General features: G+C 35.9%; 1 protein-coding gene across 7 annotated transcripts in view; it reads right to left on the bottom strand.

Moving 5' to 3' along the window:
• The window catches only part of RPGRIP1L (RPGRIP1 like), a 101,412-nt gene that overhangs the window by 23,559 nt on the left and 58,837 nt on the right, over nt 1–19,016 (bottom strand). For all 7 annotated transcript variants that reach the window (XM_012504631.2, XM_030796972.1, XM_030796997.1 and 4 more), the window contains 5 exons: nt 16,367–16,557; nt 16,107–16,190; nt 13,393–13,494; nt 12,774–12,933; nt 11,544–11,617 (listed from right to left, as the gene is read on the bottom strand). In XM_012504631.2, coding sequence (XP_012360085.2) covers nt 11,544–11,617; nt 12,774–12,933; nt 13,393–13,494; nt 16,107–16,190; nt 16,367–16,557 — 611 coding nt within the window. The remainder of the gene's footprint in view (nt 1–11,543; nt 11,618–12,773; nt 12,934–13,392; nt 13,495–16,106; nt 16,191–16,366; nt 16,558–19,016) is intronic.

Here is a 19,016-nt window from a genome sequence, read left to right as displayed (position 1 = left end):
CTCCTTATTGTAGCAGAATTCTCTTCCTAAAACCCAATCAAATATCATCTTTCTGCCTGAAAATATTCCTATTGCCTTACACTCTAGCCACTCCTTTAAACTCGTGGTGTACTGTTTTATATTGCTCAGTTTTTGCATTTGTTATTTATTGTGTGAAATCTTTTCCATCAGAATTCCACTCCTGTGAGGCCCTGAACCACACATCCTCTCCTTTACGACAGCAATACTGATCTCCAAGAGTAAGTTGGTTGTTTCCTCCTCTGGGCCCTTACTGCACTTCTCCATCACATTGTACTACATGGAACTGTTCACATATTTGCCTCTGTCTATAGACTCTGGGCTTCAGGAGGGCAGGACCAATATCTTACTCATTTTTTGCTACTTCACATCCTCCCCAACATAGGCTGTCAATAAATATTTAATGAAATAGTGGAGACTGTATATCTTTTATATATTCAGAATATCTTTTTAAATTTTTCTTCTGGGTCTTGCTTTGTTGTCCAGGCTGAAGTGCAGTGGCAAGATGACGACTCACTGCAGCCTCAATCTCCCAGGCTCAAGTGATCTTCCCATCTCAGCCCTGAGTAGCTGGGACTAGAGGAGCATGCCAACATACCCAGATATTTTTTAAATTTTTTGTAGAGATAGGGTGTCACTATGTTGCCCTGACTCGTCTCAAACTCCTGGCCTCAAGCAATCCTCCCACCTTGACCTCTCTCAAAGTGCCAGGATCACAGGTGTGAACCACAGTGCCCAGCCTAGAATATCTTTTATTTATTGCCAGAACTATGTGAAACTGCAGGTATTATTGCCTTCTCATTTAAAAAATATTTATTATGGCTGGGCGCACTGGCTCATGCCTGTAATCCTAGCACTTTGGGAGGCCGAGGCAGGCAGATCATGAGGTCAGGAGATCGAGACCATCCTGGCTAACACGGTGAAACCCTGTTTCTATTAAAAATACAAAAAATTAGCCGGGCGTGGTGGCACGCGCCTGGTACTCGGTAGGCTGAGGCAGAAGAATCACTTGAACCCGGCAGGTGGAGGTTGCAGTGAGCTGAGATCACACCACTGCACTTCAGCCTGGGTGACAGAGCGAGACTCCACCTAAAAAAAAAAAAAGGAAATTATGTGCTATTATGTTTTGGGGAGTGGTTATTATTAACTGCCAACAAATATACAGAACTCTTGCTGTTATAGATTTTAATGAAATAAGACTATCTTAAGACAGGTGAATATTGTTGAATCTAGGTGGTAGGGTACTATTATTTCTACTTTTCTGCATGTTTGAAATTTTTCATCATAAGAAAATGGGAAAAAGTTTCAATCAGGTGAATTGGAAGAGGTCCTAAATAATACACTGATTCAAATGACAGTAATTGAAGCAAAGGCTTTTAAAGAGATGAATAATAATGGTTGTTCAGAATTACTACAGCAACATGACAGGTCATTCCTCTGCAGGCTACCAGCATCCTTTGATACAGGAAATTGGCCAGACAGCACAGGCTTTAGACTTTTCCTGTTTTGTTTCCCCTCTACGTTATAAATTTTTGTTACCAGGTTAAGATGCTTCTTCTCAGTTCTTTTTTTCTTGTTCACCAATTACCCTATTAGCATCCTCAGTTAGCAAGATGTCAGTATCAGCATGTAAAAAGAACATTTATAAATTTTGATTGTGGGCTGGCTGCGGGGGCTCACGCCTGTAATCCCAGCACTTTGGGAGGCCGAGGCAAGTGGATCACTTGAGACCATGACTTCAAGACCAGCCTGGCCAACATGGTGAAACCCCGTCTCTACTAAAGATACAAAAATTAGCCAGGTGTGGTGGTGCATGCCTGTAATCCCAGCTACTCGGGAGGCTGAGGCAGGAGAATCACTTGAACATGGGAGGCAGAGGTTTCAGTGAGCCGAGACTGCACTACTGTACTCCACCCTGGGTGACAGAGACCCTGTCTCTCCAAAAAAAAAAAAAAATTTTTTTTATTGTGATGAACAGAAGTCATTCAAATCAGAACTCCATGCAACTTATTTTTAGTTGTCTGTATAGACGGACACTATATGTTATGTGATTAAATGATCTAGAAATGTGACGACAGCTTGTATTACTCTAAAAAAATATTATAGCTCTCATGATTTTGGCTCAATTCCACTATTGCTTCCTGATTGATGATAATTCATATTTTGGACCATATTTTTCTATGTGATCTAAAGTGTTTACTTAGGCTTATTATTGGCATGCTTAAAATTTTCACGTCCTACTTCACAGGATTGTGCTGAATTCTTCCTCTGGTTTCAGCCACCACAGGCAGAGTTGAGTTGTTGGGCTTCTGAAAACTAATTCAACCTGACAACCCTTAAAAATAGTACTGCATAATCGAGAATGACCTACGATAAAGGTCTTGCAACTTGTTTCAGTCAGTTACATTTAAATCTAATTATGGTGAGATTACAGGTGAGCTTAATTTCATTCCAAGTTTCTAAAATGAATAGGCATTTCTTTAATTTTTTACTATAAAACATTTCAAACATGAGAAAGTACAGAAAATAATTTGGCATATTCAAGTAGTCAGCCATCTCAAACAGATGTTACCATTTTTCTATAACCAACTTAAGTCTTTTTATTGTTGTTTTTGAAGAAATAAAATATTTCAGATACAGGTAAAGCTACCAGCTGCCAAATCCTTTCCTCTCCCTTCCTCATTCCCCCATGGTTACCATTATCTTGAAGTTGGTTGTATCATTCCCAAACATGCCTTTATATTTTCTACTACATGTGTGTATATCTATAAACAACATATAGTACTGTTTTCTGTTTTTTGGTTTTCTATTAGTGGTATCACACTCTTATTAATCATTCTGCAATTTGTTTTTTTAAACTCAATACTATATTTTTGAGATTTATCACTTTTATTTTTCAAACCCAATTTATTCATATTAACTGTTGTACAGAATCCTATTTATATTGCGTATATAATCTACCTGCTGATGAACAATTATGCTGTTTACCATTTTTTGCTATTACAATGTTGCATTAAATATCCTTTTATGTTACGTTGTTTACAATTTTTTGCTATTACAAACAATGTTGCATTAAATATCCTTTTATGTTTTCTTGTATACATGCATGATTCCCTTAGGAGCAGAACTGCTGGGTAATAGGTAAGAGAATTTCAACCATAAAGTATTATCAAATTAATCTCCAGATAATTATAAATTGGTATTATTTATAAAAATACTCTGTGTGTGTGTATGCGTGTGTGTGTGTGTGTGTGTGCGCACGCGTGTGTACATGGATACAAATAAAGCCTGCCTGTAGGAGCCACAGTACGTAGAACTTGTTACTTTGTAACAAAACAACAGAGACAAAATGGAAATAGAAGGCCAAGATCTATGTCAATGCTCTTGAAGAGTACAAATTTTAATTGGGGTGAGCTCTAAGACAAGCTCAGAACAGTTGGTTAAAACAATCAGACTCAACCACTGGTATTGACAGAGCCATATGTAAGTAGGGTAGGAATGCATATTAATTAATGGTGATTCTTACAAGTTCCCTTCTTCAGGCTGGGCATGGGCAGAGACATCCTCTCAAAGACTCAGAAAAGTTCCCTTCAGTCCTTCACATCAAGCTCCAAAGCTTCCTCATACATTGCGCATCAAATCCACTCTTCATACAAGTTCTGATTAAAGCATTTTGATTGTTTAAAATAATAACAGTTTACTGTTTAACAACTGTTGATTGTTTAAAATAATAATAATAAGTACATAGAAAGGTGATGTCTCCAGAATGTCAAGCTGTCAAGGTAATAAGGTTTTTAACAAACAAAAGAAAACCACCCAGTTTTCATCTGTGGCAGTAATCTATCTTTTCTAACATGTTCTGTTAAAATGTACTATATTAAACACATAAGGTAAATGTTGCAAACTTCAGTGATAGGGATCAAAACAGTGCTAGCTTTAAGAGTACTTATTTTTAGAACATTGTCATGGTGTCCTTATATGCCCTATAAATTACTATGTCCATGCAGTGATTTGGATTATTTTTTTCCTGCCCTAATATCAAATTAATCTCCAAAGAATTATGCCAAATAATTATACATTGGTATTATTTCATCACCATAAAAACGGTGTGTGTGTGTATAAATGTGCATAAATAAATACAAACCTGAGGGATATGACACATTGCAGCAACGTGAAGCAAGGAGAATTTAAAAAAAAAAAAATCACCCTCAATTTCAGGTGATTTTGATATGCTACTCTCCTTTCACCATCACTGAGAACAGATGTTGTAGTACGGTGGTTCTTGATTTTGGCTGCACATTAGAATCACCAGGAGAGCTATAAACAAAATTCTGACTTAGTTTATCTGGGTGGAGCCTGGGCCCTGGCATTTAACAATGCTCCCCAGACGATTCTCATGTGCAGCCAAGGGTGAAAAGTACCACTTTTTTCTAAAGCTATGGTTCTTGCACTTTAGCACACCCCAGAATCATTTGATAAAACACGGATTGGTGGACTCCATAGAACTTCTAATTCATTAGGTCTCTGGTGGGGCCAAGGATTTGCATCTCTTACAAACGTTCAGGTGATGCAGATGCTGATGCTGAACTCTGGGGATCACGCTTTGAGAAATATTGCTCTAAACCAAAAAAGATTCATGTTCCATCCATGGAGACTTCTAACATCTTTATAGAAAAGCTTTCACAATATTCACGTTAAACTGTTCTTTCGCTATTATTCAACATTTTAGTACAGAATTAGCTAACTACTTCCTTTTTTGAGTCAATCCATGCTCACCATTAAAAATAATCCAACAATATAAATTACCAAATGTCAAATATAAAAGTTCCTTGTTTCATTCTACCACCTAACTCAGGAGGTGACAATTTTTTTTTTCTGTAAAAGGATAAATACAAATGTTTTTGGCATTGCAGCTATATGGTATTCAACTTTGCCCTTGTAGAGTGAAAGCAGCAATAGATAATATGTAGAAGAATGGGTGGCTGGGTTCCAATAACTGTAGAGGGCTGGATTTGGCACATGGGCCATTGTTTGCTGACTCCTGCCCTAGAGATATTCACTGCTAACGCTGTCAGATGTACATTTTCCCAAACATTTTCTTTGCTTACATAAACCTAAATGTCATGTCTGTATGTGCAAATAAAAATATATGTATAGAACTTTTTGTATTTCTTGTGTGTGTGTGTTGCAGAGACAGGTTCTCCTCTGTCACACAGGCTGGAGTGCAGTGGTATGATCACAGCTCTGCAGCCCTGAACTCCTGGGCTCAAGCGATCCTCCAACCTCAGCCTTCAGAGTAGCTAGGACTACAGGCATGTGTCACCAGGCTTGGCCAATGTAAAAAAATTGTTTTTGTAGAGATGGGGGTCTTGCTACATTGCCCAGGCTGGTCCTGAATTGCTGTCCTGAAACAATCCTCTAGCCTTGGACTTCCTAAAGTGTTAGGATTACAGGTGTCAGCCACCACATCTGGCCCCATTTGTTTCTTTTTAATTTATTCATTAGTTTGGCAAAGAGTGTAATAGGAGAAAACACGAATTTTCAAACATTGTTATATATAATAATGTTCATTTTAAGCAGATATATTTGTATTAGCAAAAAATGATAGAAACTTAAGGGTCCATCAAAAGGGGCTTATTTAAATAAATATAGTATAGCCATATAATGGAATATTATGGGTATGTTGAAAGAAATAGAGTATACTGTTATCGAAAGATGTTGATGGTGTATTAGTAAGAGCTGGTTAAATTGCAAAGCATAAAAAATAGTTTTAAAAGCAATTTCTACCAGGAGTGTATGTCAACATTTCCGGTTTTACATAAAATATATTTTATTTTTATTTATTTATTTTTGAGACAGTCTTGCTCTGTTGCCCAGGCTGGAGTGCAGTGGTGCAATCTCGGCTCACTGCAACCTCCGCCTCCCAGGCTCAAGGACTGTCCTGCCTCCCCTCCCGAGTAGCTGGAATTACAGGTGCTCTCGGCTAATTTTTGTATTTTTAGTAGAGACAGGGTTTCACCATGTTAGTCGGGCTGGTCTGGAACTCCTGACCTCAGGTAATCTGCCCACCTCAGCCTCCCAAAGTGCTAGGATTACAGGCGTGAGCCACTGCACCCGGCCAAGTAAAATATATTTTAAAACCTACTCTCTATCTAGCTTAAGCTTCCACATGTAAAACATTGAGAGTGGCTTATTTTATCCACTGATATCATTTGATTCCTAAGTGATTTAATAATTTTTCATATGCGAATTCTAAAGCGAGTGAATTGCTTTCTGCATTGTGCCTTTCAAAGTTTTAAACATATTTTGCTGAACATCGTTATTGTAATCACCTGGAAATGCCAGCTGATTGTTCAGAGAGCCTAGCTTCCAGGTGGAACTGCAATTTAGTCCAATTGAATATGGCAGTTTTCACAAAACTGCTAGGAGTAGGAACAGAGAAAGAGAATGACGTAAATACGCACTGCACAGAAGAGTCCATTGCTCTTTCAGCCTGTAATTTCCCATTCTCACCTGTGGGCACATTTTAAGACAGCTGCAAGTTCATGGCAATACATTTTTTTGTGAAAAATGAAAGCTGCACTATTGAATGATAAAATTAGAAATAATGCAAAAGACGGATGGTTAATTTTTTTTTAATGCCATGGCAGATGCAAATGTTCAGTTTTGATGTCTATTTTGAGGACCTGAAACAAGGCTTTTAATCAATGTATTATACATCAAATTTATACTGTTAACTTCTGATTATTCAAATTAATAAAATATTCATAGAGAAATGTCCAAAGTTTTACATCTCTCAGACTTCTGTCCCCCACCCTCGCCATTAATTATCATGCCTAGAAGCTTTTTAGTAAAAGCAGCAGTTGTCAGGCTGACGGAATCTGACAGGCCAGCAAGGCCCAATTACACTTGCGCTATGTGGCACTTTGATGTCCGGGAAACGAAGAGAGATAGGGGCAAATTGGGTGGCACATTATGTTAATGACTTGATTTAATCCAGCCACTAAACTTTACGTAGCCTGTTAAAAAAGATGCTAACACTAATTATGCCACTTTGGAAAGGAAAGGAGGGGACAAGCATTTCATACTGACAAAGTGAAGCTCATAAATGTTGTAAATGAAATGAAACAAAATGAAGTAATCTATGATTAATTATACATCACAGACATGAAGAAAAGAGAAAGAACCAAGTAATATGTAGAAGTACCGGGAAATCTGTTAGATTCGTTTTAAGGATCAACATTTCTAAGAAATAACTATTAACTGTCAGATTCTGTAACATGAAAAGAAACTGAATGATCTTAAATTGCTTACACAGTATATCAGATAATTCAAACTCACAGTGTAACTGGCATAAATGATACTTATCTAGGACACTACTTCTAGTCCTAATTTTGTGACATTACAAAATAGAGGCAATTTTTTAAAAAGTGGGGATAACTATAGAGTAGGGTTATCTAATTCCTTTCTAACTAGTTTGTGCCTCTAATCTGTTTTTTACATTATTGACAGCATGATCTTTCAAAATGTGATCCAAGCATGCAAACTCCTTAATATCAGGAGCTTAATTTTTTGTATTCGTGGATCTATTCCCAGTCCCTAGAACAAGGCTAGGAACATAGCAAATGCTCACTACGTATATATCTGTTTAATGAATGAGTGATCCTCTATCCCCATTCCTTAAAAATCTCAGAGGCCTCAATGCTCTGGATTATGCCTCCCTTTTCAGCCTATTCTCCTGGGCTCCCTAAGCATACCATAATAGGCTTGGCCCATTCTGAAACCATTCTGAATTCCAGAACAAGCCATGCTCTACGTTCTCTCAGATTCTCATGCTTTTCATTCCTTTGGCCTATGATTTTCTCACCCTTTTCATGAACTCCTAATCATCTTCAACACTGGCTCCAGCTTTACTGACTCTAGGAAGTCATCCTTGATGAAGGGAAGGCCCCTCATGCTGACTTAGGGACCCCTTCTGAATGCTCCCATAGCACCCCATGCATTCCATTCTCCTGGCGCAGACCACTATGCATTTTAATTGTGTTTCCCCTACAGAATATGAATTCTTTGAGGGAAGGAACTGCTTCTTTTATGCCTGCCTGACACACAATGGATGCTAATAAATGAAGAATTGTTGTGAGGAAATATTAACATAAGATGTACTTAGCACATAACAGGCATTCAGTAATACATTCCTTCCTATGAAAGCTATGTTTCGCTGTTCTGAGATTTTTACCAGAAGCAGTTCTTAAAGAGAAGACAAAAGAAAAAAACTAATGAACCACAAGTATTTTTAAGCTTACAAAAGGATTTATGAAACAACACTTCAACCAAAGTTAACACCATCAATAATTAGGCAAAATGACATTTTCTGCCTCCTGATATGATGCAATGAAGAGGACACAGTATTGCTTCTGTATTCCTACCAAAATGCATAACTGGAATCTGATCTTGAGGAAACACCAGACAAATCCAATGAAGAATATGTTACAATGTGAATGGCCTGTATTAAAGAGTATCACTGTTATAAAAGACTACAAGAAAGCCTGAAGAACCATTACAGATTAATGGAGGCTAAAGAGGCATGAAAACGAAATGCAATGTGTGATCTGGATTGGATCTTGGACCATATGAATAAGATGCTATAAATGGTATTACTAGGACAACTGGCAAAATTCTAATGAAAACTGTAGATTAGATAACAATATTATATAATTGTTCTGAAGTGTTTAGAATTAAAGGGGCATGATTTCTGCAACACTCAAATGGTTCATAACAATTATGTATGAAATAATGTATGTTTATAAGTAAATACCTAAGTATGTGCACTATATGCATATACAGGAGAGAGACTAGAAATGATAAAACAAATAGAGTAAAGACTTAAAAATTTGTGAATCCAGGTAAGGAATATATAGAAGTTCTTTGTACCACTTTTGCAATCTTTAAAGAGAAAGGTTCTATTATTCATATTAAATGATTTGCTAAAGTAGTACACACAAAAACTGGTAAAATCAATGTAAAATCCTGTATTTCACTGTCTTAGTCCATTTGTGCTGTTACAACAAAGTATCACTGACTGGGTAATTTATGAATAATAGAAACTTATTTCTCAGAGTTCTGGAGACTAGAAAGTCCAAGATCAAGGTGTCAGCAGGTTTGGTGTTTAGTGAGGGCCGCTCTCTGTTTCCAAGATTGTGCCTTGTTGCTGCATCCTCTTCAGAGGAGGAATGCTGTGTTCTTACATGGCAGAAGAGCAAGATAACTTCTCTTCAATATCAAGCCCTTTCAAAAGGGTGCTAATCCCATCCACGAGAGCTCTGTCCTCATGACTTAACCAACTCCTAAAGGCCACATTTCTTAATAATGTTGCATTGGGGATTAAGTTTCAACATGAATTTTGGAGGGGACATCATCATTCAAATGATATCATTAGCCATTATGATTTCTTGAGTTTTGTTCCCAGGCTTTCAGATGACACCATTTTACTATATTTGGTATATAATTTACCAAAATTAAATTTCACCTGTTAACAATATGCTACGGTATGAATATGGTTTGTTCATCTCCACTGAAGTCATGTTAAAATTTAATCCGCAGTGTGGCAGTGTGGGGAGGTGGAGTCTAGTGGGAGGTGTTTGGGCCATGGGAGCAAATCCCACACGAATAGATTAATGCCCTCACTCTGTTAGTTCCCTTGAGAGCTGACTGTTATAAAGAACCTGGCAACTCTTACCTCTCTCTCTCCTGCTTCCTCTCTTGCCATGTGATCTACACATGCTCTGGCTCCCCTTATCCTTATGCCATAAGTGGAAGCAGCTTGAGGCCCTCACCAAATGCAGATGCCAGTGCCATGCTTCTTGTACAGCCTGCAGAACTGTGAGCCAAATAAACCACTTTTCTTTGTAAATTACCCTGCCTCAGGTATACCTTTATAGCAACACAAAACAAACTAAGGAAACATAGGATGCAGGTCAGTGACTGCTGCTGAAAACAGAATTTTTTAAAGCCCATGGGAACTGAAGCATGAAGAATTGCTTGCTTTAAATGATGTTCACATTTGAGATAGCATCTGAAACCATTATAGGAAATCAAATTTTGGAATGGTAGTGAAGACCGTATCAGGCTGTAGCAAAGTAAGACAAATTATTTTCCCTTAGGTAATGAGAAAAAAAATCCAGTTTATTAGAAAGAAAAAATATATATGTACATTAGAATTATTTGAATATTTAGAGAAATAGTTATTTATTTTGCTAAACTTCTTTGTTAAATTAAAGTTTATTCTACCTTAGTTAAGAGCAATGTACAACTTCACTGAGATGCTAGTCACGTTGCCAACATACACATGGTTCTATTGCAGGTCTAAGTAGGAGTTTTCATAGATTGGATGCTGTTATTATAATTAATAAATATATAATAATGATAATGAAACTTTGGACAGATAAAATGTTCTATTTGTATTTATCAAGCACAGAAATGATGGATATCTCTATTTCATGGAGGAATGTGTGACAACAACTGAAATGTTCTGTTCTATTGTTTTGTTTTATTTCTGTATTTTTTTCGAGACAGAATCTCACTCTGTCACCCAGACTGCAGTGCAGTGGTGCAGTCATAGCTCACTGCAGCCTTGAACTCCTGGGCTCATGTGATCCTCCTGCCTTGGCTTCCCAGAGTGTCGGGATTTCAGGTGTGAAGCACTGTGCCTGGTCTGTGGTTTTGTTTTAAAGAGAGATTAAGCTAAGAATGTGTGAAGGAAGAGTTAAAAGAAATATTCCAATTCTTATCAATAAAGTAAAAATTCTACAAAAGAAGTACAATCACTTAAGAAAAATTAACGTAGATGAACAGAAAAAGCTAGAGCTTTTTACTCTACTTACATTTACTTTATAAAAACTTTTTCCCTCTTACAATAAAAAGTGCTCTGGTAAACAGTATACTTCCCATATATATTTTTAAAAATATAATTCTCTTCTAAAAATTTCAATTTACATACTACTTTTCAGCCATGTGCTCTAAGAAAAGCAAAGTATACCGGCACAAGATTAATTGCTTTCTAAGAAGGCTTCATTTGTTTTGGCAGAAATGAAATAACTGCAACATATTATCAGTGGATATATCTAGGTAAGAGTAGTCTATGAATTCACACAGGCAAACTATTATAGTTTCAAAGAGCATCTCACAGTTTGAATTCTTCAAAGTTCAAATCTTCGTCAACACATCTTGGTATGCTAGTCTTGAAAAGGAGTCAAGAAGTCAGCTAGTTTTAGCAAGTAACTATTGGAGGTACAGATTTAAGGTGCTCTTTGTGAAAATAATACTTACATGTTATAGCCCATTACATAATGAAACCATAAATAAAAATTTCTTGTACTAGATGACTACTCGGTTAAGATTATGATAAACATTAAAGTTTTTCCAGAAATAGTTTTCCTTAAGATTTTTATATATGAAGACCACATATGTACTGTGAATGAAAGGCAGCCTTATTTCAGAACATTTCTAGTTGGCATCAAGTTACTGACCTGTTTGATATTCTTGGAGATAGGACCTGGAATAATACAGTCATCACTGTCAGAAGCTGACATGTCCTCTTCAACTGTTAAAAAATAAAAGGGTAACATTTACACAAGTTAAACCAATTCTACTTATACCTTGTAAAACAAAAACAAGCGCACACCATAAGATAACCTTAAGAAACATGGTAATTATATCTAGATCTTTTTTAGTAGCAAATTTGTTTACAGACACATTACATTTTAGGAAAAAAAAGACTAAAAATTTCAAGGTTAATTTTGGTAGAAGCAAAGGAAATGCCAACAAAAATACAGCTTATTGTGAAATTTAAGAAAAAAATTTTAAAAAGAGAAGCATAGGGTAATAGATGTTTTTTAACAGTCCGACCAGTAATGTTATGTAAGTCAATGCTATTCTTATTATTTTAAAGTTTTAAAATTTTTATTGCTTTGTTGAAATAAAACTGACAGACAATAAACTACACACAATTAAACTGCAAAATTTGACACACACATACACACACACACACACTCTTTAATTATTTTTAGAGACAGGCTCTTGCTATGTTACCCAGGCTGGGGTACAGTGGCTATTCACAGGCACCATCACAGCACACTGCAGCCTCGAAGTCCTAGGCTCAAATAATCTTCCCTTCTCAGCCTCCCAAGTAGCTGGGACCACAGACATGCAACACTATGCCTGGCTAAAATTAGATGGTTTGCCTTAAGTGTAACTGTGAAACCAACACCACAGCTAAGATACTGAACATGTCCATCACCTCAAAAAGTCTCCTCAGGTCCCTCTGTAATCTCTTCCCTTCTGCCCCTCCCCGTTCCTATTCTTACAGATTGTTTGCTTTTACCAGATTTTAAAAAATACAGTAAGTGGTCATTTTTGGCTGGATTTCAATTTTTAAAAAGTCAAGACCTCTACACTAATGCAGATAATAATACTGAACTCAAAGAGAACATAAAACTGTTTAAAACATAAATTGGGAACATGGTCAGCAATAACACTTGTATTCTATTGTGGAGCTCCAAGCTGAAATAAGAAGAGATACAACAATTCCACCTAACTACAACTAAGCAGATGGAACTATATTCTATCATTTCTGTCAAGAAACAGGTATCGTGAAGTAGATGCTACCATTAAATGAAGATGTTCTATGATGCATACTCTAACAGACAAAACAAAGCACAGAGTTAACTAAACAATGTTAGTTTAAATAAGAAAGTCACCTTCTGGTTCCAAGTCCTCTGTTATTTCTGTTTCATCTTCAGAAGATGCCAAGCTTTGTTCTACAAGCTGACCTTCAGATAGTAAAGACACATCATCTTTTCCTTGCTGCATTTTCTCAGTATTCTCTTTTACCTCATCTACACTGCTTTCTTGTGAAACCTGAAGAAATCAAAGCACACTGGTATATTTATTATCGCTTAGATCACATTTTATAGCATTATTGCTGGAACAGTTGAATAATAAAGCATGTAAATTTGAGACTTAAATATACAGATATGTAATATGTATGAGACTCAGAAAACAACCACTTCAATTTGTACAGACAAATGATAATATATAGATAAATGGAAATCTGAATATGTACTAAGAATAAAAAATGTATTAATCTCAAAATGAATTTTACATTAAGACTTTAATTCACATATTCATATATTACCTGCCAATAGCAGTATAATTATAGCTGTTACCCTTGTCATATTTTTGACTTTCTATTCTAAGGAAGTCATATATAAAAATAAGGGAAATGCTATGACTTCCTGAGTCATGTCAAAACTTATAAGACAAAGTATTTAAGAAACAAATTAAACCTTCCAAAATAATTTTAACACAAATGCATACCTTGGGAACATGTGGAACAGTTGGCATATTAATTTCTATTTCTGGTATATGCTCTACCTCTGGTGAAATTTCTTTCCTATCTTCAGGAGGAGGAGAAGTCTCCTTATATTAATGTGAAAACATGCATGTATGTTATTTTTTATTTATTACTAAATCCCAAATCATTCTATCACATACATATTGAACTACTAAAAATTGGCAGCAAATATAACAGTTACTCATATGACACTGAATTTACTTAGTATATTTCAATAAAATGGTATTTATATTCTTTAAAATATAAATATATATGTAATTTAAGAACTGCTAGTTCATTGAAGCACTGTTTACAATAGCAAAAAAAAAACCTGAGAGCAATATAAATGCCCAATAGGGCATTAGTTAAATAAAATATGCTACATCCAAATACCTGAGTTCTATGTAACTATGAAAAAAAAATGATGTAGATCTGTGTTTATTAACATTACAGAGAATACATAACATAGTGTTGAGTAAAAACGCTACTTACAGAACAATATATATAGTTGTATTATGTTTGATTAAAATACAAACAAGCAAGCAAACATACATATGTGTGTATTTCCATGGGAAGAAGTATGAAAGGAAATTCATCCAAACGGTATCTCTGAGTTTTAGATTTGGCAACATTAACTTTTATTTTCACTGTTTTTTTTTCTTTGTATTTTCTAATATTTCTATGATGATTATAAATTACTCATGTGATTTTTAAAATGTCATATGCTAGTATAGGTATGTATTCCTTATAATCAATGTCATCTTTTTATTTCATCTAATATGAATTTACAGTTAACTATTATTCCTGGGTTAATAAACTAATGTTTAGTTTTAAAATACAGCTTATGACTTTTACTATTTTTAAAAGTAAACATGGCCAATATAGGAAATGTAAAAGATAAATATAAAATAAATCAATATAAATCTAGTACTCAATGGTAATACCTATTAAACTTCTTAGATTTCTATTTCTTTAAAACTAATTTTTGATGGAAATAAAAATTTTGGTTACACAGTAATAACTGCATTATAAATACAATATATCCTGTTACATTTAAAAAATTTAATATCATAACATAAATATTTTCTCCTGATATGAAACTTAGAAAAACATAATTTTAAATGACAATAGGATATTATATTGATGGGTGTGCCATGGCTTAATGAACGATTTTACTACTGTTGGACATTTAACTAGTTCACAGTTTTTAGGTATTATGACTAATATTGCAACAAACACCTCTATGTTTATGTCTTTTTAATGTTAGTGGTCATTTACTTAGGAATCAGGCTACTGTGTTCAAATCTCAGTTCTAATATTTGGGCCATGAACAAGTTACTTAACCTCTCTAAACATCACTTTCTCCATCTTTAAATGGGAATAATTCTAGTATCAACTACATAGGGTTGTTGTGAGGATTAAATGAGTCCAATGTATATAAAGCACATAATAAGCACTCCATAAATACTAGTGATAAAACATCTACTGAATTATAATTATTGAATTCATAATTTATCACATACATATTAAATGCTCTGTATGTGCCAGGTATTATTTTAAGCTCTGGAGAGACAGAATATTTTGATGTGGGTGGTAGTTACATAGGTGTATACATATTTAAAAATCCATTGAGCTCTGTGCTTAAGATTGATGTCCTTTACTATGTAAGTTATATGTGAATTACAAAGAAGATATATTTTCTAAAAAGTCCACCAGAGAGAATGGTAAAAATCTGAATACAGTATATATTTTTAAAGTACAGCTGACACCTTTTGTGGATGACCTGGGTGTGGGGGTGAGACAAAAAGAGGAGTCAAGAGGATGCCTCCAAAATTTCATGCCTGTGCAATCAAGTGAATGATTATGTCATTTACAGAGAATGGGAAACAGTGAAAAAGGCAAAAATCTTGGAAGAGGGTTGGTATAATCAGGAGTTTGGTTTCTGATATGTTAAGTTTAAATTCCTATTAAACATTCATTGCACATTAAATAGGTAGTAAGAAAATGAATATGAAATTCAGCAGTGAGATCTAGACTAAAGATTATAAATATGAAAGTGTCAGCATATAGATGCTTTTTTAAAGCCATGGGACTGTATAAGATCTCTTAATGTAGATATGGATTGAGAAGAGGTCTGAGGATTGACTGCAGAGGCACGTTGACATTTAAACATATGATCAAGGAGCGTGAGAAGTATAACAGTAAAATTGGAGGAAAGCTAGGAAGGCATGGTGTCCCAGAGGCCAAGAGAGGCCCATATTCCACCATGTCAAATGCTCCTGGGAGATGAAGACAGGCACTGAGAATTGACTACTGCATATGGCAGAGAGAAAGTCGCTGTGACCTTAGAAAGAGTAGTTTCATGAGGATAAAAGCTTGAATGAACTGAGTCCAAGAAACAATGTGAAGTGAAGGAGACAGAATTTAGACAATTTTTTGAAGACTTAAAAAAAAAATGAGAGCAGAGGACTGGGGCAGAAGCTAGAGAGAGGTAAGGGCCCAAAAAAGGGTTTAGATAAAAAATTTGAACAGTTAACACTTACATATAGTGCCAAAACACAAAGCGATCATTTTAATGGGAAAAGACATACTTTATTCACCTGTTTCCATTTAAATCAGGTAGGGAATAGTATGCCTATATAATTTATTTCAAATATTTGTTATGAAAAAATCAGTATTTTCAGTGTCTACTACTTACATCACTCTGACGTGGCATGATATCCACGAAAGATACCTTCTTATCTACAGGTGTTAAACGTTGTCTTGGTTTAGGTCTTGGTGCCTAAGACAAACCAACCAATATTTCAGACTGAATATGATGACCATTAGATTTCAGATAAGACTTTAGCTATTATTATTATTATTATTATTATTTTTGGTGGGGATGGCAGCTTAGTTCTTAAGCTTTATATTCAAAATTTTATACTTGTAAAAAAATTAAAAGTCACTGATACTCACTGCAACTAGTGTGCTAACAGAGGATGCTGGAGGAAGTCCTTGAACAACTTGTGGCTCTTCTCTGTGAATGAAATTTCCTAAGTCTTCAGTTGTTATTGATCCACTTGGTGGAAGGTAAGCAAATTTCCATTTCAATATAACATGGATGGTGCCAGCAGGATGCTTTTGATGGTCTGTTAACTCAAATATTCCTGTCAAATTACAACAATTTTAATTAATGCTAGAATGAAGTTTTATTACTGTAAGAATTAAAAGAACAAACAACTACTCCCTACTTTGAGACTCATGCTCTACCGACTGAACTAGCCAGGTGATGGTACCCCCTACTTTAAAAATAATTTTGGCTTTCACTCAGAATTCAGATGGCTTAGAGAGTAAAATAAAGACAAAATGATCTATGACAGGTTCATCTCTCAAGTAGACTTCCTTCAGAAGTTAAGTCCTCAAAGATAATACCGATTCAAAGATGAGAAAATTAATTTATAAATAACTTAATTCACTGAAATTAAATTCAGACATTCAGAATTCTCAGCCTTCCTTCGTGAACGCTCAAGTATCCTCCATTTTGACTTGAAAGTTTTTGTAAGGCTGGTGGCTTGTCTCTAAAGAAAAATATGTTAATACTTTAAAATTTCAAATAATTTACACATCTAAAGGAATCTTTATGTTACCATATAATTCTATTATAATTTTAAATATATTTTGTTGGGATTTGTTAAATCACTCCAAATTAATAGTAGCACAGAAAAAGCCCATAAAATAAACGGACCATCTACAACAAATAGCAGTAACAAAAGAAACTTGAATCTGTTATATTGAGTCTCAAATTTTAATAGTTGCACTGGATTTTGGGGTATGAAAAAAATCTCTGACTTAAAAAAAATCTCTATATATTTTTTATATATTTTTTAATAGACAGGGTCTCACTACGTTGCCCAGGCTGGAGTGCAGTGATTATACACAGATGCGATCATAGCACATTGGCCACCCTGAACTCCTGGCCTCAAGCCATCCGCCTACTCAGCCTCCAGAGTTAGCTGGGAATACAGGCACCGGCTTAAACCTAAATTTCAAGCGTTAGCTTTTGCTTAAGAGTATCCTTTACTTTGCTCTCAAGTGTTGATACTCCTTTTAATGGCTGGCTGGAAAAAAAAAACCTCCCAGACTCTAGACTTTGGGTAGGATAAAAGGATATAAGTAGAACATGAGGTGATAAACTTTTATAGGCATAGCAAGACTTCCAGAATGGCTAAGTAAAAAGCTCAGCAAATCTTCTCAAAAAAATGATAAAACTGGACAAAATGGTCAGAAACAACCATTTAAGGAGTCTGGAAACTGATCAAAGATACTGGATAAATCGAGAAGCATTTACTCAAGAAAATCAACTGCACCTCAGTAAGAACAGTATGAATCTGTGGGACTGCTCTCATCCTACCCTTTCTCCCCTACTCCCATTTTGGAGAAGTTCTGCCAGGCTAGGATAGGCTAAGAGGACTGGCAGTCTCTGTTGTAGGGTGCTGACTATATGTGGAACAAAATATAGATAATTTCATGCCCAGAGGCATTGTTAAAAACAACAGCAACCTCAATGGCAAACAATCAGAGAAGGTCAACATCACAGACAGCCTGAGGTCTCAGTACTGGTTGGGGCAAGCCAAAACACCAGAAGGCCAGCCAACAATTTAAAAGGGAGATCCAAGGAATAAGATATCAAAAGTGGGCGTTGGCTGGGTGCGGTGGCTTACTCCTGTAATCCCAGCACTTTGGGAGCTGAGGCAGGTGGATCACTTGAGGTCAGGAGTTTGAGACCGGCCTGGCCAACATGGTGGTGAAACCTTGTCTCTACTAAAAATACAAAAATCAGCCAGGTGTGGTGATGGGTGCCTGTAATCCCAGCTACTTGGGAGGCTGAGGCAGCAGAATTGCTAGAACGTGGGAAGAGGAGGTTGCCGTGAGCCCAGGTGGCACCACTGCACTCCAGCCTGGGCGACAGAGCAAGACTCCATCTAAAAAAAAAAAGAAAAAAAAAAAAAGAGGTGGGCCTTGACAAGATCCTATTTATAGCTCATGATGTGGTGTGGAAGGCTATGCGCACACACAAAGCTGTGTAAATGCTCAGGAGAAATCAAAGAGGACCCTGGTAAGCTATCTGTCCCTGGTTAAATGAGAGGTCTAGTCAGTTCGGAAAGTAAAAGCTGAGGCAGGCTTGTAGACTGAACTTTGATTTGAATGCATCCTCCATGCCACACACTGACCCATAGGCGAAAGGTGGAAACCTACTGGCTCAAGGTGTTTAAGCACACCTTTGAACAATCACTGACTGACCACTAAGCTACGCTGACCTATGGTTAAAACTGAAACAAAAAGAAAAAAAGAAACAAAACTTAGCTGAAACATCAGTGGCTATACACAGCAGAGGAAACAGATTCTACAGAAATAGTCCAGGCAAGTCACCAAACAAAAATAGCAACAATAACCACCTAGGAAATGACGTTACAATATATTATCCAAAAATGTCCAGTTTTCAACAAAATACTTATGAGACATGCAAAGAAATAGGAAAATGTACTGCATACACAGCAAAAAAACCATCAATAGACTTTTTTTTAGGATGACCACATGTTAGACTTGGCAAAGATCTCAAAGCAGC

Source organism: Nomascus leucogenys, chromosome 2 (assembly GCF_006542625.1).
Source record: "Nomascus leucogenys isolate Asia chromosome 2, Asia_NLE_v1, whole genome shotgun sequence".
In the NCBI taxonomy this organism is placed as follows: Eukaryota; Metazoa; Chordata; class Mammalia; order Primates; family Hylobatidae; genus Nomascus; species Nomascus leucogenys.
This window is presented reverse-complemented; position numbering and strand designations above follow the sequence as displayed.